The sequence below is a fragment of the Narcine bancroftii genome, chromosome 7 (genome assembly GCF_036971445.1).
Source record: "Narcine bancroftii isolate sNarBan1 chromosome 7, sNarBan1.hap1, whole genome shotgun sequence".
Taxonomy (NCBI): Eukaryota; Metazoa; Chordata; class Chondrichthyes; order Torpediniformes; family Narcinidae; genus Narcine; species Narcine bancroftii.
This window is the reverse complement of record NC_091475.1, coordinates 163,195,678-163,220,406: the sequence shown is the minus strand read 5'-3', so window position 1 is coordinate 163,220,406 and position 24,729 is coordinate 163,195,678. Positions and strand designations below refer to the sequence as shown.

Below are 24,729 nucleotides of genomic sequence, written 5' to 3'. Positions count from 1 at the left end.
CCAGTCCACACCAGTGGGAGTGCTGCCGCTACAGTGGCTTCATCAGCGCCACCATCTTAATTGGTGGGAGATTGGATAAATGTTGATATATCCATGATACATTTAGGGATTTTTTTGTTTTCATGGCTTTTTTAAAAGTTTGCACAAAATGTTCCATTTCCCCATTTTGCCTGGCTGTTAGGATGCTGATAAGATGTATCGTATATTTTTATTACGTAGGAACACCTTAAGAGCATCAGATACAAATTACAGCCCATTATTGGAGACTAGTAATCCATAGGTAATCTACATGATGTGAATATATTTCATAGTTTCTCAATTGTCTGGTTTGCTGTTGTTGTTCTCATGTGTGACACTATTGGCCATTTAGAGAGTGCATTGACATCAATAAGAAAGTTTTCTCCCATGAAGGGACCAGCAAAATCAACATGGATTCCCGTGCCATGATCATGATGGCCATTTCCATGGTTAGCTTCAGCTTGAAGTGCATTGGGTTGTATCTCCTGAAAAATGCAACATCTCACCGTTTGTTCAATATTAATGTCCATTGATGACCACCAGAAATGCATACATGCCAAAGTTTTCATTCAAACCATCCCTAGATGATTACTGTGGATCTCTAATAATGTGCCAGCCTGCCATTTCATAGGAATGATTATCCTGGTCTCCCATAATAAACAACCTTCTTCAATTGATATTTCATTGTGTCATGTATAATAAAGTTTCAGTTCAGGAGAAATAGCTTCAGCCTCGGGCCACCCATTTAATGTGAAAAATAGGACCTCTGACAGTGTAGCCTCTTTCCATACTTCTTTACTGATAGTCTTTGCAGTAATTGGTAAAGAATGAAATTGTTCTTGATTAATAGTTGTAGCTTCCACTGTCCATTTAATTATCGCATCTTTCTGTTCAGTTTCAGATAGAGGTAAACACGATAAGTCACCAGCATGGTTGTTTTGTGTTGCTGGTTTATGTTTCAAGCTGTAATCATATGTTGCAAGCTGCACCACCCACCTTTGAATTCTTATTGCAGCTAGCACTGGTATCCCCTATTTCGGGTCTAGAATCAAACTCAGTGTTTGATATCTGTTACTAAGGTAAACTTCCTACCATAGAAGTATTGGTGAAATTGTTTTACACCAAATATTATGGCAAGTCCTTCTTTTTCTAGTTGTGCATAATTACGTTCACAAGCCGTCAAAGATCAGGAGACTTAAACCACCGGTTGTTCCCCCTTTTCTGTTCCCTGTGACACACCACACTGAAGCCCACTAGCGATGATCCAACACAAGGGTCACTTCCTTTTCTGGGCTGTAGTGGTCAAGAGCATTATTGCTTGATGGCAGCAGTTCTTTCAAATGATTGACCTCATTACTTGTCTCTTCATTCCAGCACCATTTCTGTTCCTTTCTTAACAATTGGTTCAGTAGCCTGCACAGGTTTCTGACAGTCTATGTAATTCAGTCAAATATTCGCTTATGAATTTGCCTCTTTTCTGTTTTTGGAAATAAAAATTATGTCATTGTGCAATAACCAGTGGCTCAGGACCTAGATATTCTCCTGTTACAGCACATAACTATACATAAGTTTTTGTACTTGGTTTTTCAGGTGCTAATAGAGATTTCTTCAGTTTAAACGTCTTGCATCCCACTTGGCTTAGAAACAGCGCCCGTTTTTTGCTCAGAACTAGAGTGTCAATAATATTATGGGCAAGACAGTGTCGATCAAATCTTTTGACATAGTCATATCAGTCTTCCTCTGAATCCTCAATTTTTTCAAAATGACCTTTTGTCATATTGAGTCATTTGTCCCACATCTTTTCCTTTTCCTTTGCTCTCTGTGGTTGAGCCTGTCAGCCTCACTATTGTGGTAGCTTTGTGTTTTCTCTTTAAATCTCGCAAGATTTTATCAAAAATTTTAGCACATCGAGTAGTAGTTCTCAACCTTTTTCTTTCTACTCATGTACCATGTTAAATAATCCCTCTGCCATAGGTGCTCTGTGATTATTGATTGCTTAAGGTGGTATGTGGGTGGAAAGAAAAATGCAAATGAAGATTTTAGAGGCTTGTTTAGAGGATCTGTTGAACATAGGTTATCTCTATATACAGTTAACCTTTAACTTTTTGTGTCCACTCCAAAGGTACCCATACCAAATGTATTGTTGCAACTTACATGCTTTAGTAAATTCGTAGGAATAAAAAGTTAATCTGAATAAGAGCGAACTATTACCATTAAAAGGCCCACTTACTCTATATTCTAATTAACCTTTTAAAATAGTGAAAGATCAATTTAAATATTTAAGTATTATGATAGCAAAGAATTTAAAAAAAAACCTCTTTAAAAACCTCGGTAGTTTTATTTAATCAGAGTAAAACAATACTCTCCGAATGGTGACCCCTTTCTTTAACTATGACAGATCAGATTAATTTGATTAAAATGAACATTTTATCAAAATGTTTATATTTATTTCAAACATTACCAATTTTTATTTTTAAGTCTTTCTTTGACACATTAGAATCATCTACTATGTCATATATATGGCAAGGAAAGAAACCAAGAATAAAGGTTATCTTCAGAGCACAAGAAATGATGAAGGATTGTCGTTACCTAATTATAGATTTTACTATTGGGCAATAAACAGAAGGAATATGTAATTGATCTTACAGTTTGATAATAAAGATGATCACCTGAATTGGATGGAAACAGAATTGAAATCCCTTAAGAATACTTCCTTATGCACGATATTGGGCTCATTTTTACCCTTCTCTATTCCAAAACTAACAAAGAACTCAACAATGATACATAGATTGAAAATTTGATGTCAGTTTAGGAAATTTTTTGGAATTATGGGATTTATATTTACTAGTCCAATTCTACTCAATCATTTATTCCAACCCACCATTTTAAATGCAAAATAGGAAGAATGGAATCATCTAGGAATTAAAACTTTTAACCAAGTTTTATCAAAACAAATTTGCAATTTTATGACAATTGACGATGAAATTTAATATGCCAGACACTTTTTTAGATATTATCAAATTAGACATTTTATTTGTTCTAAACTTTCAGTAATTCCATATTTTCCAGATCCAAATTTCAGAGACGAACGTTTTGAATTACAATTTGTACATAAAGGTATAATATCAGCCTTATATTATAAAATATTGAATTTTAAAAAGTCTCTTCAATTAGGATCTAAACTGAATGGGAGAATGATCTTAGTATGTCTATTTCAGAAAAAGATTGGATTTCAATGTTTTCTCTTATCTATGACCAATCTCTATGTGCTAGGGACAGTTTGATACAATTTAATATGGTGCATAGAATACATTTTTCTAAAGTTAAGCTAGCTTGAATCTACCCAGATATTAACTCATTGTGTGACAAATGTAAAAGATTGAAGCTTCTTTGATACATATGTTTTTGTTTTGTCCCAATTTAGCAGAATATTGGACAGCTATTTTCAGAACATTTTTGGCCACTTTTGGGATCAATCTAGAACCATGTCCATTGATTGCAATATTTAGCTTCTCCAGTGATGTAAATATATATTTAATGTCTAATCAAAAACAAGTCTTAGCATTTTCTACATTACTGGCTAGAAGAGGAATATTCCTTAAATGGAAAGAGGACTTTCCACCCACCCATAGACAATGGTTACTGGATATGTCTCTAAGCTTGCAAAAAAAATCAGATATAATGTTAGGAAGATTAAGATCTCTTTTGATAAGACTTGGAGTCCATTTATAGCTTACTTTCATAATTGGAGTGATCAAGGTGTGGGGATGCAGTAAATGGGCATGTTTCATCAGATCTCCAGAGGCTGTTGCTCAATTTCAAGACTGCTTGAATACCAGTTCCAACCTTGGTTGGTGGATGGGGTTAGATCTTTATAATCAACCTTTTTTTCCTTTTCTTTTTTAGTATTCACTATATGTTTAGATTGAAATATGAATCCATGTATTATTATTTCTATATGATATACCAATCCAAATGTATATTATATTTAATTTCTATGGATGTATGATAAAACTCAATATAAATAATTTTAAAAGAAAGAAATCTCTCAATGCTTAGAGTGTAGAAGTTCATTATGATCCTTCTCGCCATTGTGTTGTGTATTGTAAGTTTAGAAATATACTTGCACACGGAGACATGGTGCTTCATTATTACTAATCTAAAATGGTTCCCCGCAGCACATTATATAACATTTTTATATATATATATATACACACACGTGAGGATGTCATACATACAGGTGTATATTCACAATGTGAACATTGAAAAGCTTTGATTTGCCTGCCTTCCAGGCAGGTCAACTCACACTTAAGTACAGCAGGTACTCCAATAATGAAACAAAGTGCAGAATATTGTGTTAAAGTAAGTCAAGCAGTGCAGGTTATAAATAAATAGAAAAATAATGTTAAAACAATGTCAGGGCACCATGTTTCTCCAATGAGAAACCCATTTAGGAGTCTGATAACAGCAGGAAAAAAACTGTTCTTGAAACTGGAAGTTTGTAGATTTAAGCCCATGAATCTCTGTCCAACAGAAACAAAGTATGTGGCCAGGGTGGGATGGCTCTTTTCATATACGTTAGCAGCTTTCCAAAGACAGCAGGAAGTGTAAAAAGAATCAGCCAAGGAGAGGTTGGTTTGCGAGATGGTTTGAGCTGCAGTTTCTGGCGATCTTAGGCAGAGCAGCTCATGTACTATGCGGTGATGCATCCTGACAGGATAGTTTCCAAGGTGTAACAGTAAAAATTGGTAAGGGACCTCAGGGCCATGCTGAATTTCCTTTGGCTTCTGAGAAAGTTGAAACATTGCATGCACTGACTTGGTTGCACTGGTGACATCATTTTGAAGTCATTAATAAATCCCAATTTTTTCACAATATACAAAAGCTTTGAGTTAATTCCACAAATAAAAAATTGCATATGACAAAATGTGGTTGTGTGGAGGAAGAAAAGAGGAAGATAGATAAAAATAGATTTTAAAAAGGCATAAACAGGAGGGTAAAATGGAAGAAAACAGGTGAATTTTAATACTAAAGATACAAAGAAATGTATTTTGGTAAGAAGAACAAGAAGGTGCAATATAAAGATTCGATTCTTGTGTTACAGAACAAAAGAAACATGAGCATGAATGTGTTTTTGGATCAAAGAGGTGTATTTTTCAATCTCTCTGCTGCAGGAAGGAGATGGGCTGATCCTTATGTAGGAGCTGTCAACAATTGTACCGTCTGGAATTTTTTATCTGCATAATATTGATGAGGTACAACATTTTTACCCATTTACAGATGTTCTCTCATTGTCTCTTAACAAATCCAAAATAAGAATTGCATCTTCAGCTACTTTTGACATCACTTTCCCATTGTGAACTCATGTACCTCAGAGACCCCTGTCTCTGGCCATTAGCCAATCATAACAAGACATTCACTATTTGATTATTAAATGCTTGATCTGGAGATTATTTGCAATCAAAAAGCCTGTTATTCCTTGTTATATCCTGTGTGTGTTGAACAGATCTTTCACAAATGTTTTTCTGCAGAGATTACTTATATTGGGATTAAAGGCTCTAAAGGCCATTTTTCACCAAAATAAAAACTCAACAACATCTTTTCCACATTCTTTTAATCACCTTTGTTCGATCAATTTCAAGGTACTATATTGAGGGAAAGCATGTGAAGTAGCAATGACTCTAAATATATTTACCAGTCCCTCTCTGTGCTATTCCACATGCACTTGTGCTAAGATGGGCCCCTTATTGCTATTGAGTTGCAACAAAGACTACACAATCTAGTGCATTTATTTTTTACCATCTTTTAGCTTAGCTACATAAAGTTTAACATTTGTATAGTCCCAAAAATATTGACTGATATGTATTTTTACATTATGCTATGCCTCTATTGTTATATAGATACACCTTTAGGAATTTCAAATAAAACAAATACACCTGGAAATACATTATATAATTTTTTGGTGCTGGTTGAGAAAACAATTAAAAAGACATCGTGGACTGTGAACTTTAAAAGTGCATGGAGTAGAAAATGATTGGCCACAAATGAAGTACTGCCCATTTCTCAACACGGCACCTCATAAAAGATGTTAGAACATCATATGAGAAACAGAAAAGGTTTATCAAAATGGACCCAGAGATTTGAAAAATCTGTGTTTTCTTTCAAACAGAGAAAGTCAAGGGGCCATATGAAAGAAAGATGCAAAATTGTGACTTCTCCAGAGAAAATTAATATGAAGGAAAAGGATGTACTGGTGGAAAGGACAGGAAAAAAAAACAGATTTCAAATTAACTGACACAAGCACAAAATTAAATTTTATTTTTAAAAGTATTAAAATTTTTAATGCAGAAATATAAAGGCAATTATTACATTATTTTTATGTTACAGAAACCCAGCTGCTCTTCCAGGCAGTTTGTACTGACAAGATTGAAATCTTCATTGAAACCTTCCAATAATTCTATTAACACCTTGTGTTAGTTACATGAGAACACATTTATAATCCAACCACTATTAAATGGTGCATCAGTAAACCCCAGCTATACTTTAAAAGTAGATAACACAAAATATCTGTGCTTAGGAAATTACAGTCCATGTCCTTTATGTGCATGCATATAGAACATATATAAAAATACATATTCCTTTCTCTCACATCCTGGAAAATATTGCAATCATTTCTATCATGTAGTGTTGGTTAAATCTCTGTAACATGACTCAAGGTTGTTAAATTCTGGATAGAAAACAAACTGGCAGAAATAAATCAAAATTTTTCATTGGGATTTACAAGTAGCTCCTTTCCAGAACTTGATTCCTGTTGTTAATTATAAGAGCTGTACAATAATGTAATATGTACTATAAACCCAAAAGATTAAAAAATGATGGCTAGTGTTTTGCCAAATATCTGATATGCAACAGTAGAAGTACAAAAATTGGTTCAAGTTTATGACCTGAGAATGTGGATGTAGGTCAGTGAGTTGGACAAGTGAGGCAAGAGTAGTTTCCAGATGGTGGACAAAATGAACCATGATTAGCTGCTTAAATGTAAAATGAATTAATGTTGATCTTGTTGTTTGCATATTTTTTAGCCATTCAAAGTAAAAAAGCTGAAATGGAACAATTAGTCATCATTATAACAACTTTTGGAAAAAAAACTAGTAACGTAGAAAGTGGTCTTCTACAGGATTCTGATGTTCCACATTTCTGCCAGTGACATTAAGCTATTTCTACCCACCTCTCACACACTTTGTCCTATTCTGTCACCTCTGGGATCCACCCCAAGCTTCTTTCCCCTATTCTATCTTAGTCTTGATAAAGGCCTCACACCCTTAACATTGACTGATCGCTTCTACCCATGGATGCAATTCCCTGTTTGTTTCAGATGCCAGCTTCCCATATGAAGAACAACTTTTGTTAAGTTTATAAGTGAAAGTTTCACTTGGATTGTTACTTGAATCATTTCACAATATATTTTGAAGAGAAATGTAAAATAATGTTGAGAGAGAAATCAAAATGATTGTTAATGCAACAGGTTGTGTGAATTCTCCCTCTTCATTGTAATAACTTTTAGTGCAGCAAAGCACACTCTAATCCATCTTATTTTGGTTCCTTGACCAATTCTGACTCAAGTTCTTTAAGTCAGTCAGATAATTCAGTTCATATTAGAGAAAAATATAAAGTCAGTTCTCAAAGACACTTGGTAGAAAGTGATACTTGTCTGACATTCCTGAATACAATTTCTTTTGAATATGCTCTTCTGTTCTTTACCACTGTGTTGTTGACATATATCTATCTTCCTCCTCCAGATATGTACATAATGATCATATCTTTCATACTCCTCAGGATATTAGTGGCTCACCATGTTGGCTAAGATAATCCACACTGTTGATCTGATCTGAAGTTTGTTACTCTTCCATGGACTCCTGAATATTTTCACATTTCTGGGTTCTATTTGGACACACTCAAAATTCACAATTCCTCAGACAATGTTTACTTTCTGCACATTATACATTCTACCCTTGTGAGCCCTTATTGACATTCAAGCACAAATGTTCATGTTGCAGAACACAAATTCAATCAAGTTTCCTAACTAGAATTTTTGTCCTTTTATTAGACTATTCACTCCACTTAGCATTTGCAAAGCATCTTAGCAAAACTGGTAATACAGGTTGAGCCCCCATACCTGAAGATCTGAAAACTGAAAAGATTGAAAAACCAATTATTATTATTATTTTTTTAAAAACACCCATAAGATCTCATAAGTTGAAAAAAATTGACCACCTGTCGGCACTCAAAAAGCCTCCCATTGTTTGTTATTTAACTGCTAATACAAGTATTTTGGATGCTGTACTATAATACAATGTTACCAACAACAAACTACAGTAAAAGTCCTAAAATCCAGACTGCTTGGGGAACGGAACGGTCTGGATTTTTCCATATTCTGAGGCAGTACATCCACGCACGCATACATGTCACACACATACACACATGCATGCACGCACGCAGAAGCCAAGACTATGAGAAGTCCAGATTCTCAGGTGATCCAAATTTCTGGCATCTGGATTTTCAGACTTTTTCTGTAATATTAAACAATATATCAAAAGCTAAAATTCCTAAATGTATTTTCAAGATCTAATTGCAGCTCCCAAAAGAAATATAAACTTAAAGAGAAAAAAATTTCAGGGCCATGGCCAACAAGTGGCTGAGCGTGGAGGGTATAGGAATGGGAGGGATGGCAGAGTTCTGCAAAGGGTAGCAAGGTGTGAAGGATATGGTGGGTAGGGACTTTTACAGTGAGTCTAATTGAATAACTATTTCAAGGAGCGTCCAAAGCAATAGTCAAATAAGCTGTATGGATCTTTGTATTACATCAGGGAAAATCAATGGAACAGAGTTGCAGTTTTTATTCTATAACACATCAGAGCTCTATAAAATAAAATAAACATTTTCCTATAAAAACAATTAAATGGCTGAAAATATTTGAAACATTACCACATTATAAAATAATATATTTCTGTGATGCACTGACTGTTTTAAAATTACAAAATAAACTAAAGCAAATCCCTTGATTTGTGAAAGTTTAATTTTTTTTTTGCAAATATGCTATTGCAGCAGCATTTACCATATCCATATACACCTATATGATTATATGTGTTAGCATTGATTAATATGGTATTCAAATTAATTGTTAAAGCCTTAGTAAATGAAAGCAATACACTGACTAGTCAGACAATGGTCACCGTAATGACGAATGAAAGACGAACTGTGGAGTTGAACTGAACAAGGGTCCTGAGAGATGATAAACACAACAAGGTTTACTGACTGTGCCAGATGATTACATTTGCCGAGTGATTGCCAAACGGAGCCCGACGCCGGTTAAAGGAATGAACAAGGATATCCTAGTACACTTGAGAAACACAAAGTGGAATGAAATGTGTGAAACTGAAGTGATCCAAAGAAAGAGAGAGACCCATGCGTTTGTTCAAATTGACCTGTTAAAAGTGGCCTAAATCTTTCAAAGTCAGGGGACCGGAGCTTCAATCAACATGCTTAGGAAACCTGTGAGGACCGGCCAATAAAAACAATATCTGAAACCTAAAGTGATTCGTAGTTGTAAAGTCAATCAGCTTGACAATGACTCCGAACTCTTGATTATTTAAAAGCAACATTCTTTTGGGAATTTGTAACAGTTTCTTTGCTGAACCTGTCATCAATTTACAAATCCAGTTTTCATTCCAAGAAATGTTTCTCTATACAAAATAATAAGTTTCTAAGGCCATAATCCTTTCAAAAATTGAGGAAAGTGTGGACATATTGAAAGTTTCATGTGATGTTTAAAGCAAGGGATTCAATTTAAAGTTGCGTTTTGAATGTAATCAATGGAGTTCAATTTATTATGATCCTTATACTTTGATACAATTATAATATCTTTTTTAAATTTGTTATCGGTTGCATTCAAAAATTGTTTAAATCATACCCTCACTTTCCTTGCCATCATTACCAGAGATTTTAATGAAAAGAGAGCCTGCAATAAAAGAGAAGAGTATCCCAAACGGAGCTGCTATAAAAGACCAGCCATAATTCACTCCAAAATTCACTCCATAATTCCTTTTATTTCCCATGGAATTGCAAACTTTAATTTTCTTCGCCATCATCTCAATAACTGCCGACATCCATAAGACGTACATGATAATTGATATTAAGAAAGAAACACCTAAGTACAAAAGTGACAAAATAAATTTCATCAAACATTTCTCCAAAGTAAAATGTTCTACTGTTTTTTAAGACTGTGTTTTGTTTTCAGATAATTTTTAAACAAGTTGAGATCTCTAGAAAACATCAACCATGTTCATTAATTAGCTGCAACATTCCAATAAATTTACCACATCTTTGGAAACATAATGTATTAAGCATTAGGAAGTTATTAATCACTGACATTCATATAACTGTTCAGCGGATGAAATGCACACTGAGACAAAGAGGGAGAATTTAGAAAAAAACAATAAAATACTTGGCCAAACAAAGTGGTGGATTAGCTAATGCAAGTTTTGTAAAGTCTCAAAATAAACAATGACTTCAATAAAATCTGATGCACATGTTGGTGCACCAGCCAAATATGCCATCACCAGGTAAGTGAAAATCAGAACAAATACAGATGCTGGAAACCTAAAATAAAATGTGAGGTGAAGTGTTAAGAGTAAAACATGCAAGTCCGCAGACACCCTGATTGAGGTCAAAAGACAATGCTGAAGAAACACAGCAGATCAAACAATGTACTTTATATAGCAAAGATAAAGATACATTATCAACAATTTGGGTTTGAACCCTTCATTAAGGCATGAGCAAAATGTAGACAGGCACCCAACAAAATGGTATGGGGGTGAAGGGGGGGAGAGGGGCAGGTGAGCTGCACAGTCCCACAAGCATAAGGCAATAGGTAGATAAGAGAGGAAGGGCAAACTAGCAAGCAGAGGGAGGGGGAGTGGCTCTATGAATGGAGAGGGAATGGGGTGGAGAGGGAGAATGGGGAGTGGTCTAGCACAAATCAGAGAAGTCAATGTTAATGTCATCTAGTTGGAGAGTGTTGAGACAGAATATTAGTTGTTATCCCTCCCTATAATGGCTGGCCTTGGTTTGACAGTAAAAGTTGCCAGGAGAAATATTAATTCTGCTTTCCTTGCCACAGATACAACTTGGCCTGCTGAATGCATCAAACATTTGCTTATTTTTATTTGATGCTTTTGCCAATCAAATAAATTGGCATCAGTGGTTAAAAACATTTAAAGCTGTAGCAGGTTGTGCGCGAGCACAGTGAAAAGACTGAGACAACAGGCTGGGAGCTCGAGTATCACAACTGCTTTATTTTGAATTCCTCTGCAGCCTTTAAGCCCGTCTCCCATCCTGGCCCCAATATCCCGCCACTTGGATCACGATGACGCCAGTGTGCACATGTCCTTCTGGTCTGGACCATAAGAGACGGTCCCGTGACCCCATCTTTGCCATGCCTGCCCCACTGACCATGTGTGACAAATGGGGCCGGTTCGCCTCTACAAACATGAGAGTCACCAAACAATTCCCCCCCCCCCACCAGAGCCGGCACAGATGCTCTTGCGATACGTCGAGGGTGAGGTGTGCAATCTCGGCGGCCGACCCCTATGTGGGGGGACATTTACTGGTTGGGACAAGTCCAGATCAGCTGGTTTCAAATGGTCCAGTGTGAATAATTCCTCCTTGCCCCCAATGTTGAGTGTAAAAGTGGATGCATTTCTTTGCAGTACCTTGTAGGTTCCTACATAAGAGTCTTGAAGGGGAGTCCTGTGCATGCCCCTTCACACAAATACATTCAGGAGGATGCTTGGGGGGGTAGTTGCAGGGCAGTTGACCATGTCACGATGGTGGTGGTGATGCAAGGGAGCCCAGTTTGTCCCGCAGCCTCTCAAAGACAACTGCAGTGTCGGTGACCTGATTGGGTGCTGGAAGGAGGACCTGGCCTGGGACTACAAGGGTCTCGCCATAGACTCATTCAGCAGAGGAGCTCTAAGGTTGTCCTTTGGTGCTGTGCAAATTCTAGGTGAACCCAGGGTAGTTCATCCACCCAGTTGGGCTTCTCAAGGCATGCCATCAGTGCTGATTTGAGATGGCAATGGAAGCGCTCGACTAGCCCGTTGGCTTGGGGGGGTGATAAGCCTTGGTGCAATGCAGCTGGGTGCCCAGGAGCTTAGAGAGCTTGATCCACAGGGCAGAGGTGAACTGCGCTCCTCAGACAGTCGTTATGTCCACTGGGACACCAAAACTGGAGACCCAGGTGGAGTGGAAAGCCCTGGCGCATGTATTGGTGGAGGTGTCTGGAATGGATATGGCCTCTAGCCCACCACTGTGAGCAGGTACCATGACCCTCAGGAGACTGGCAGGGGCCCAACTTTGTCCAGGTGGACATGCTGGAACCTACGGTTTTGGGCATCAAACTGCTGGACTTGGTGCTTGGAGTGCTGCTGGTCCTTGGCAGACTGGAAGTCTGTGCAGGTTTTCATCCACTCCATGATCTATTTACATAGGTTGTGCCAAACAAATCTGGAGGACACCAGCCACACTGTCGTGCAGATGGAGGGGTGCGACAAACTGTGGATTATGTCAAAAACTGCTCTCTTCTATGGGATGGGGTCCAGCAGTCAGGGTTGGCCTGTGAGACGTCACAGAGGAGTGTAGTGCCATTGGTGTCAAGTGGGAGATCTTGGAGCTGCAAACCAGTAACCACAGTCCTGAAGCTGTGCATCTCATGGTCATCTTCCTGGGCGCATGCCAGATTGTGATACTTGATGCTCTCCCTCAAAGAGTTGACCGCTGGTCTAGAGAGTGTGTCAGCGACAACATTGTGTTTTCCAGAGAGATGGCGAATGGCGGTGGTGAATTCAGAGACGTAGGATAAGTGCCTCTGCTGTCAGGCGGACCATGGGTCGGAGGATTTTAAGAAAGTGAAAGTGAACAGCTTGTGATTTATGTAGACAGTGAACGGCTGGCCCTCCAAGAAGTTGCGGAAATGGCGGATGGTCCAGTAGAGGGCCTGCAGCTCTCTGTACTGTACTTCAGTTCAGGTGGACGCAGGTGGTGACTGAAAAAGGTGAGCAGTCTCCATGAGTCATTAATGAACTCTTCCATGACAGCGCCTACTGCCATGTTGGATGTGTCAACTGTGAGGGCTGTTGGTAAATCCATTTGTGGGAGGACTAGCATTGTTGTATGGGCCAGGGCCTCTTTGGTCTCTTTGAAAATGTTGTAAGCATAGAAACATAGAAACACAGAAGATAGGAGCAGGAGTAGGTCATTCGACCCTTCGAGCCTGCTCCGTCATTCAACGAGATCATGGCTGATCTTAAAGTTCAGTACCCCGTCCCCACCTTCTCTCCGTAACCTTTAATACCCTTATACTGAAGAAATAGATCTAATTCCCTCTTAAATATATTTAATGAACCTGCCTCTACTGCCCTCTGTGGCAATGAATTCCACAGATTCACCACCCTCTGGGTAAAGAAATTCCTCCTCATCTCGGTCCTAAATGATTTGCCTATAATCCTCAAACCATGGCCCTGGGTTCTGGATTTTCCCAACATTGGAAACACCCCATCTACATCCATTCTGTCCAGTCCTGCCAGAATTTTATATGTCTCTATGAGATCCCCTCTCAATCTTTTAAACTCCAGCGAGTACAATCCCAATTTGCGCAATCTTTCCTCATAAGTCATTCCTGCCATTCCAGGTATCAGCCTGGTGAATCGCCTCTGCACTCCCTCCATTGCAAGAACATCCTTCCTTAGATAAGGTGACCAAAACTGCACACAATGCTCCAGGTGGGGTCTCACCAAGGCCCTGTACAGCTGCAGTAAGGTATCCTTGTTTCTATACTCAAACCCTCTTGATATGCCTTTTTAACCACCTGCTGTACCCCTAGATCTCTCTGCACTTCCCCATCTCTTAATCTATTGCCATTCAAATAGTAATCTGCCCTCTGGTTTGTATTACCAAAGTGGATAACCTCACATTTATCCACATTGTAGTGCATTTGCCATGTATCTGCCCAGTCCCTCAATTTATCCAAATCACACTGGAGCTTCCTGACCCCCTCTTTCGTGCACACAACCCCTCCTAGCTTAGTGTTACCGTGAAGACACCACATGGCCAGTACAGCCACCTCCTTGCTAACTTTCCGTCTATTCTGCGCCCCCAGTTCACTGCCAATATGCCGAAGTACTGCATCCAGCACCACATCATGTCCACTGGCCCGCCATTGCATTTGTGAGCCTGTTGTCTGGCCCCAGACAAACTCAACCTCACCAAGGAAGAGCATGTGGGCCTCACCCCTCCACTTGGTGCCAAAGTTCAATGGCAGCTGGAGGCCCTGCAGGGACTACAGACATGTCAAAGATGCCCAACCACTACCCAATTCCCCATATCCAGGATTTCGCAGTGAACCTCCATGGCGCAAAACTGTTCCATAAAGTCAACCTGATTCAGGGATACCACCAGATCCCCATACACCCGGATGATGTACAGAAGACTACTATCATCACTCCGTTCAGCCTGTTCGAGTTCCTCTGCATGCCATTTGGCTTGATAAATGAGGCGCAGACACTCCAGCACCTTATGGATGTGGTTGGCAGGGACTTGCCTTTCCTTTTCATCTACTTCGACAACATCCTTGTAGCCAGCAGCATGCCCGAGAAGCACATGACACACCTGCGCCAGCTGTTCAACCGCTTCACACAGTTCGGCCTCACCATTAACCTGGAGAAGTGCCAGTTCGGATTCGCAGAAATAGACTTTCTGGGCCACAAAATTACCAAATATGGCACCACACCCCTACCCCACAAGGTGGAGGCCACATGACAGTTCACCAGGCTGACGACACTGAAGGGCCTGCAAGAGTTTGTGGGCATGGTCAATTTTTACAACAGGTTCATCCCTGTGGCAGCTGAGATTATGCGGCCTTTTTCGCTCTAATGTTAGGTTGGACAAAGGATCTCACCGGTTTGGCATAAAAATAAACCAAAAAAGGTGACTCAACTGTGGATAACAAGGGAAATTAGAGACAGCATTGGGTCCAAAGAGCGAGCATATCAATTGGCCAAAAAAAGTACCACAACCGAAGACTGGGAGCAGTTCAAGATGCACCAAAGGAGGACAAGAGAGCAAAAATAAATTACGAAAGTAAGCTTGCGGCAAATATAAAAACTGACTGCCAAAGCTTTTATAAATATGTCAAGTGGAAAAGATTGTTGAAATCCAGAGTAGGTCCTTTGCAGTCGGAATCAGGGAAATATATAATGGGGAATAAGGAAATGGCAGACCAATTAAATTCTTACTTTAGTTCTGTTTTTACAAGAGAGGATACAAATAACCTCCCAAGGATGTTGGGAAACATAGAGACTAATGCAAGGGAGAAACTGAAAGAAATCAGTATCTCTAAGGACATGGGCTTTCAGCATGTTCTACATTTCAGTGGTATCATGTGTAATCAATCACCTAACACCACATCTACTGAACTTTTCTCATTATCTCTTAACAGCTAACATTGATTTCTGTGTACCAATCTCACCATTAAAATCAAGAATTGACAGGATCTTTATGTAGTATACTTGCTGCTGGCTGTTGTAAATCAATGAGGGTGAGGGAGACTACACACATGTGACTACATCTTTGGCACTTGGTTGAAACTGGAACATATACAAACTCCTTACAGACAGGGGCAGATTGAAGTATGGGTCACTGGTGATTTAATAGCATTGCATGGTGAAAATTTCTTTGTTGTTCTTGATAGGAGTTCAGACACAAATATAGAGTGCTGCTTCTTTACGCTCCCCAATTTGGGCAGACCTTTGGCGAATTGACTTGCTTTCCAAGCCAGAACTGTTGGATCAGTGTTTCAGATGCAGCATTGAGACAAGAACCTTTGTGCACATGACCTGAACATATACCAAAGTGAGGCTCTTCTGGGTAGAGCTAGGTGAAGTCCTAGGGAAAATCATAGGTAAAGAATTTCTGCAGGATCCTGAGTTGTTCCTGTTGGGTAACATGATGGGCATAAGAGTTACAATGAAGATGTCCAAATTCCATTTGTAATGATCACATTGGCAGAGTCCAGGAGGTGCACAGCGATTACCTGGAAATCCAACTCTCACCTGAGTATTATGCAATGGAGCAAGGAGATGCAAGCTTGTGTTCCCCTGGAGAAGATTACCTGTAACCTGAGGGGAAGGTACAGCACCTTTTAAAAAATCTGTTCCTGAACCACATAGGAGCGCGGCTGTGAAAAATATAATCTTGCCTTGGGGCCCGACTCACCTAAACGAGGGGCCTGCCTTAAGCCAGCCAGGAAATGTCAAGGAACAAAGGGAAATTGGCCTGCTGCACTGGACCTGACCCATAACTCCCCAAAATGATTTATCCTTATGTTTTGTTGTTTTAACGTCTTTTTTGGTTACTTATTTGGCCGTGTGTTGAGTGTTTGAATTTTAGGGAATGGGATTGGGGGGGTGGGGGGGGGGGGAAGAGAGGATAACAGGTATTGGGTTTGGACTTGTTTGTAAATTTGTACAGATATGACATGGACAAGTGGTAATTGATATTGACTTGTAATGATTATTGCTGACAAACTGTAATTTACCATGTCTAAACCTGAAAAACTATAAATAAAATATTTTTTAAAAATGTAGAGTGCTGTTCATTGACAAAGGATCTGACTAAATAAACGAAGGACATCTCAAAATAGTGGCTGTTGTCTGAACAATAGTTATGGAGTCATTCAGCACATTAACTGGTCACCAAGTTTATAACCATCAGGCACCCATTCACACCAATCCATTCTAATCCCATTTCCAACACATGAAACATTTCAAGAATAAGGAAGTCAAAAAAAAAAAAAAAAAAAAAAAAAAAAAAAAAAAAAAAAGAATAAGGAAGTCATCTAATAGGGCAACATATTAATTTGGAAGAGAATGTTTTAAACCATTCCTTCACTTAGTAGACCATCAACTCTTCCCCTCTTTGATCCAAACGATCACTTCCTGTTTATCAACAACTTCAAATAGCCCAGTTACAGCAATTAAAACATAAAACTACAAAATGCTGGCGGAACTCAGCTTGACCGGCTGAGTGTCTCCAGCATTTTGTGTTTTTACTTCAAACCTGGTGTCTACAGATTTTCATGATTTACTTCTTGCAGCAATTAAGACATTACTGATTAGCTTTGGAGGTGTAGTGGAATGAATAAGAGGAAAAATGAGGTGTGCGTGGTTTTTGTCAAAGTAGACTAGAAGTGGTTTCCTATGTAGAAAGCCTTATTGGGGAGCAACATATAGATGATGAAGGTGAAAAGATCATTACTGGATCCCTGAAGGGATGCAAGAAAGCTGTTATCATTAGGGATATTCTGGATTCAATCAGATAAGTAGGAACAAAATGAAATCTACATTTTAAATATTTACAGAGATAAGCTATTTAAACCCAGCAAAAAGGTCAAGAAAGACTAGTGGATATATTCAACTGCTATCACTACATTATAGAATATTGATGACCACATTGGTTAGGACACTTTCAATGCTATGGAAGAGACAGGGGTTATTTGATATCTGACAATTTCAAAGACTTAAAGAGTAAAGGGAAATTGTAGATTAGGTTCTAGCTTGCTTGAACAGGGTGTGATCTGTCAAAAAACAACAGACTTTAGAGTAAACAGTTAATTCACAACAAGCAGTATATATTGATATGTGAAGCAGCCAGATCGTGGTCTATAACAAATCAATACACTTACTCTTCACATGTTCTGTTGGATATTGTTGATGAAAGTGCCATTAAACTGAAAACCTAATTTGGTGAGATTTTGCAAATTCTAACCCAGGTTGCTGGCGCTGTAATAGTGTGTTGATTTTTTAAAAAGTTTTACATAGTATTGTAATAAATTTCCCAGTACACCAGATAAAGATAAAGGAGGACAACAGTGAGTACAAAGAGGACACCCAGCCGAGAGGAAGAGCAGGAACCAAAACTTTGATCATTGGAAAGAAGCACAGAAACTTGTGCACAGGGACTTGAAGGGAATGCAGCAAAGGTTACCTGGTAAACCAGATGCTAATTAACCGCCAGTGGGCTGATAACGCCTCAAACCGTGCATCTTGGCGCCTCACAGTTTGGCGGGCAGCAACCTCCTTTGAAGAAGACCGCAGAGCCCACCTCACTGACAAAAGGCAAAGGAGGAAAAACCCAACACCCAACCCCAACCAACCAATTTTCCCCTGCAACCGCTGCAATCGTGTCTGCCTGTCCCGCATCGGACTTGTCAGCCACAAACGAGCCTGCAGCTGACGTGGACTTTTTACCCCCTCCATAAATCTTCGTCCGCGAAGCCAAGCCAAAGAAAGAATTAATAATATTTTTGAAAAGTTGGAGAGTGGGTTATTGGAGTTTTTAATGACTTCTGTTTAAAAATCAGCACCCATAATTCATTTTATTTAGAACCCACACTGTGCAACTCCATGGAGTTGCATATGCTCACGAGGTATCGTGGCAATATGCTCAGAAGTTATTATTTTTTTGAAATTCTGCACTGAATTTGAAATGTTTGAAGATGTCAAAAACCTGGAAATGCTGCAAACACATGAGAAAGGAAACAACAGGTTAAGAGGAGTTAGGCTGGTTGAATGGCCAGCCTTAACAGATGAAGTTCAATACTTAAATGTGATGTGACTATATTTTGGTAGGTAGATTAAGGAAAAACAATACCTATCAAGATTTGAGGAGGCTTCAGGTGTACAAATAATTGAGTGAGATAGACAAGGCTTTCACTTACCAGCCAACAAGAATATGGTTCCTACTGTCTTATTCTTGCAACAATTCAAATGACATGTTTTGAAAATGATGCCCAAGAATCCAATTGTAATAAATACGACTCCCAAGAACATTAGTACACTCCACAATTGATGGTAAACTGGAAAAATAGAGAACCAATTGGCTTTAATCCAACAAAATTGATATTATAGAGCAGCAACTAGAAAACTCACAGATTTATTTTAACAGGCAAAGAGTAATATTTGCATATTAGTTCATGAAACCATAGCTGTTTATTTCTTAGAGTATAATCAGATGTCTTCAGCAAGATATGTAACTTAAGTGAACCACAAAAATGGATTTAAAAATTGGCTATAATTTTTATCCTGAGGTGGAGTAAAATCCCTGGCACCCAGCACCCACGGGGATTGCGGATGCTAGCTGCCTGAGACTCACTTTTGCAATGCCCAACTAATGCATCAGCATAAAGAAAAAACAGTTTAAAAGATAAAAGATATTTCAAAATGTAAAGTAATTTGGGAAAAAAAATCAGCATTGTGTATTTATGTAAAGTTCACTTTAATCAGGTAATTTCTGTAACTTACATCATTTGATTTTAAATTTGAACCCCAGTCGCTGGTGCTGTAACAGCATTGCACGAACCACTACGCTAACTGTGTCACTGTCATAATTAACACCTCCCTCACCCAAATTTACAGATAAAGCTTCATGAATATACTTAATACTAATCAAGATTAAAAACTCTTACTTGGCAGGGATAGGGAGACACTTCAGGAAAGTCATCCCAGCGGTGAGCAGCACTGGCAGGCTCTTCATTCTGGGCAATATTATTTCATTTAAAAACAACTTCATTCTAACTTAAACAGCTGTCATGGCATGACTGGCACACTCCGCTAGCTGAACGTTTGCTCCCATTTTCACCAAGGGTTTGTGTGTTGCTTCCAAGAACAATTATTTTATAAATTTAAACTTTTATTTCTTTTAATTCATTCTTATTTGTTTTAAAAAAAGTATTTCCTCATTTTTTTTGCCAGTTGCTTGAATTCTGGATAACAAGGATTTGACTATATTATGAACCTGGAGAAGTCAGCCTGAAGGATTTCTTTATGCAATGGTGAGTTGTTTTTTTTCCGGATCCCCAGTGTGTGACAATATCATCAAGTTAACAGGTTATGGCTGAAGTAACAGGTTGACTCTAGTGTGTCCAGCTTTGTCATGAACAGGCATTGGCAGATATATGTACATATTAGGGAAAACAGCCAATACCCTTTTATATTGCTGATAAACTGAATTGTTACTTCATTAGGACAGCCTTGTTGTGCATATATTTAATCATTGACCATTCCTAAATCTGACAAATAACATGCAGATGGTACAATCAAAAGATTGTCAACTAAATCTCCAAGGGGTTGACCTTTGGATTTCAAACTCACGGTGGATGTAGAGAGAAATGGAGAAGTTACAAGAAGCTATTGGCTGACATCCTGAGTATTTACCTTGGTGGGTTCTGATTAACGTTATTTCGTAAAAGATTAATCAATGTGCATTAGCAAGACAACTTACAGGTGAGCTATAAACAGGTTTGGTCACCTGACCACCTCAAGGGACACAGTTGGGGGGGGGGGGGTGGTGGGTGGAGAAGAGAAGGAGGGAGAGGGGGAGCTGCAGCACGTTATTTGAAGAATTAACATTTTATGATGCGCTGTGATGCAGTAAAAGCACAAAACACAAGAAAAGACAGGCTTTAATCAACTTAAACTCTGTACACCGGTTATAGTATCTTGATAGCTCCACGTATGCCCAACTGCCCTTTGCTGGCTTCATGAATTTGATTGACCTGGGAGGAGCCGGCTCCAATCTATATACAGGTCGGTGATTGACAGCCAGCCAGGTGGGGCCAGCCTCCCAGGTTGCCCCCTGCAGTAGGCTGGTGGGATCGTGGCCAGTGCTGTGGTTGTGTCACCACACATTTATATTATGTAAATTTGCTCAGGTTTTAATAAACAGTTAAGAAGTGTCCTGGGTTATGCTATTCTGTGTTCTACCATAGAATTTTGGGTAATGGAAGCAGAAACTTCCTCCATAGGTGGGCATCTAATGAAACCCTTACACTTATCAGAATGTTATCAACTTAGGCTGTTACAGTATCTTAATTCAATATTCCATCCATAAGCGTAGATGCCTGAAATATTGCTCCATGTGTTATAAAAAACTGACCTAGCCATCAAATAACAGTAGGCAAGTAAATAAAAATACTTTTATTTCATGTTGTGTTATAATTAGCAAAGCAAAAAGTACTTACCAAGGTTAGATTGAAATTCAGCCAAGGATATTCCTTCTTTGCTTGGAAATGGGGATTGAAAGGCTTGTGTGCAGCATTTTCTGTGTGGCTGATAAACTAAACAGAAAAAGCAAGACATTAATTTCTGAACCCGTTGAACAATATATCCATAATATTAACCACTGAACAGCAAGCTTTTAATTTCATCCCTATAGAATGAACATATATCTCACGGGAATTTTTCCAATTTACACATCAAGCCGTTTAAGGTCCTTAAAAATACAATTAATAAAGCTTATTGTTCCTTACAATCTCAACACCGGTCACATCAATCCACACAGAATGTGCATGCATTTAAACAACAACATCAAAGTATCAAAAATTAACATGAAGCCACTACAAGCTCACTTGTGAAATTATCTATGATGAAGTACGTGTTCAATATTTCTGTACACTATTTTTTAAAATCCAGGTGCAAGATTGCAGCAATAGACTTTGAAGCTGTATCATTTAGCAGGAAATTTCGATGCCAATCCCATCCCTATTTTATTCCCTCAGTTTCCTCACATGCAATGTGGTTCTCACTAGCTGTGGACTAGAATGTAATTTGAAGGAGTGGTCTATTCAGGTGTGCTTGAACTTTACAGGTGGATAAATGTTAACCTTTCCTTTGGTCATACAGAGGTACTGAAGAGCACAGGAACAATGTCACAAATATTTCTGGAAATGATTATAAGATAATACAACAAAGCATCTCAACATTATGAGGGATATAGATAAAGTACAAGCAGACTTTTTTCACTGAGGTGGGGTGAGATGAAGATTAGAGGAGATGGGGCAAGGGTGAAAGGTGAAATGATTATAGATGACATTCAGGGAAACTTCTGCTCTCAGAATGTGGTGAAAGTGTGGAACAAGCTTGCAGGTGAAGAGGTGCATATGGGCTCTGTTTCAACATTAATGCAAAATTTAGATAGGTACATGGTTGGGATGGGTATGGAAAGCTATGATCTGGATACAGGTCAATTGGTCTAGGCAGAATAATTGTTCAGCACAGACTAGATGAGGTGAAGGGGCCATTTCTGTGCTGTAGTGTTCTATAGATCTATCTCCTTGGACGTGATAGCCTCTTGCAGATTGGGGTTTATTTAATTACTTTGACAGTTTTTCGTGTTGAAACAGATTAATCTGGGAACTAAACATATGCACTCAAGGACAAATATGAAAAAGGTTCTTTTGACAGCCCATTGGCAATTTTCTGGGACATTGCTGCACTGATGGGATAAGTTCTACCTAAGGAGTCTTAAGAGAAAGAGTAAATACAGCAAAGATGTTACAGAGTAACAAGAGAGACCCACTAAATTGCCCAGGAATAGAAGGATCCAGGTCAGTTGCTAGAAGATGGGATTAATATAGATGGGAGACCATTGGTCACCATGCACATTGTGGGCTGAATGGCCTAGTTCCATTCTATATCATGTGATATTAAAGATTAACCTTTGTTTTTTGAGGGTGGAGGTCAAATATTGGGAAAACACCTAACAATGGTAAAGTGTGTTGTCAAAGAATTTGCCATCAGTGGCAAAATATCAGCATTGACTAACAAAAGTTCTGGTGATGGTAACTCTTCATTTATGACCCTTTTCCTGCAGCAGAAAACATGGACACAGGGAAAAGGTGTGTAAGATTAACCTGCATTACATAATGTGCAAGCCTAAACCAAAACAAAAGTGTGTTTCTGCCCTTCCAACATTAGACCTGGTTTGTGTAATTGAGCTAGCAGGCCCATCTGTATAAATAATGTTGAACACTGGAATGTTCTGGAACATTGCCCACTGGAATGCTTTCTTGAAAATAATGTCTGTTCACTGGCAGGGTGGGGGGGGGGGGCGTCGAAGAGATACAGGATTATTGCAGTCATTGTAGTAATGTCCCTTGTAATTAGATATCTCATACAAGGACAGCATGGCTGGCGTAGCAGTTAGCACAATGACTTTACAGTGCCAATGGTCGGGAATGGGTTTCGAATCTCATGGTGTCTTTAAGGAGTTTGTACATTTTCCTCGTGTCTTCATGGGTTTTCCTGGGGGCTTCCTCCCACTGTTCAAAACATACCAGGGATGTATTTTAATTGGGTATAAATTGGGCGGCATGGATTCTTGGGCCAAAATGGGCTGTATGTCTAAATTTAAATGTCAAGCTGGACAATGCAAATAAAGAAATAGAGGAAAGACTGAATTGATGTGATGTCTCCAGATTGGTATAATATGAACTGTGCCTAAAAGAATGGGAAAAGTGATGAATGGATCCTGCCTGTTATTGAAAGGAATTACAATCTTGTTTCTAAAATAATTAACCTTTGTGAAAAGCAGGGCAGGATGAAAGGGTTGTAGAACACAGATGGTCACCAAAGGAAATGTGGCTACCAATATAGGCCTGGTGAGTATAAGTGAGCTTTGGAGAGATGTAGCTAATATTGCAAAGTGGGAGGCCACGTGATGAGATAGAGCCAGGATGTAAGAATTTAAAAAGTGAACAAAAAATGAAAAACCCGAATTTAAACTTTTGGAAACTGTTCCTAAAAAGACACGAGAGCATTTTACAAATGTCGCCCAAAAATGTCACTGGCCCATCAGGAGCGCAACACAGAAAACAGCAAGGGCGAGAAGAAAGGCCTACTTTGCAGATGGATCCAGGAACTGTGGTGAATGCTCCTATCTGAGTGACAAGAGCTCCAAAGGCGGTAACTCTATCGCAGCTGCAGCAACGGAAGAATGACGAAGAGGAAGAAGATGCATCACCGCGCATATGCAGAACACCTAAGTATGAAGATATCATTAAGGATGGCAGCCTGTTTGAACTGCTGCCTGTAGAAGCCAAATATTTGACAGAACTCCAAGCCAGTGATGAAGAGGAGGAGGAAGAAGAACAAAAGCAAGAAGAAGAGGAAAAATACCCACATTGCACCTCCCCATTGGTAGCGTTGAAAGTCAGGACAAGAATGCAGCATAGAAATTTATGCCAAGGCCTGGCTAGCATGGTATGGGAATGCATGCAGTTCCCGGGTTGAAAACACCCGATTTACAAACAACTGATATTTAAGTACTGAGAAGCCGACCAGAAGTAGAATACTGTGAACTTCCGGTTTGAGCGTGGTTATGCTGTACAATACTCTTGTGTGATACTGCCATCACCCAGCATCGTACGAGAGCAGCGTACCGGATTTCACGGGAACATTCGAAAGGGGGGAGTGAGCAAGCGAAGAGGAAGGGAAGAACAAACGAGCGAGAGGGAGGGAGGAGTGAGCGAGTGAGCGGGAAGGAGGGGCGAGTGAGTGAGCAGGAGGGAGGGGTGAGCGAGCGAAAGGGAGGGAGGGAGCGGAAGGAGTGAAGATGATGGAGAGCAATGGGGTGGGGGGTCAGGAATGCTGCCATCGTCCAGTATTGTGAGAGACTAGCTATCTCTCCATTATTTTCTCCTCTTAATCATGTAGTTATTTTTATTATTGCATACAGTACCGTATTATTACCTGTATTATGATGTTTAGGAGGTTTTAGAGTACTGGAAGTGTTTTATATATAATATAATGATATATTTTC

At 39.1% G+C, this 24,729-nt stretch overlaps 1 protein-coding gene across 1 annotated transcript in view; it reads right to left on the bottom strand.

The window, feature by feature from the left end:
• Positions 1–6,331: 6,331 nt before the first annotated feature.
• Positions 6,332–24,729, bottom strand: part of LOC138739313 (transmembrane protein 182-like) — a 58,149-nt gene continuing 39,751 nt past the window's right edge. The window contains exons 5-7 of the mRNA XM_069891106.1: positions 21,152–21,247; positions 18,851–18,988; positions 6,332–10,225 (exon numbers count right to left, since the gene is read on the bottom strand). Coding sequence (XP_069747207.1) covers positions 9,978–10,225; positions 18,851–18,988; positions 21,152–21,247 — 482 coding nt within the window. The 3' untranslated portion in view covers positions 6,332–9,977. The remainder of the gene's footprint in view (positions 10,226–18,850; positions 18,989–21,151; positions 21,248–24,729) is intronic.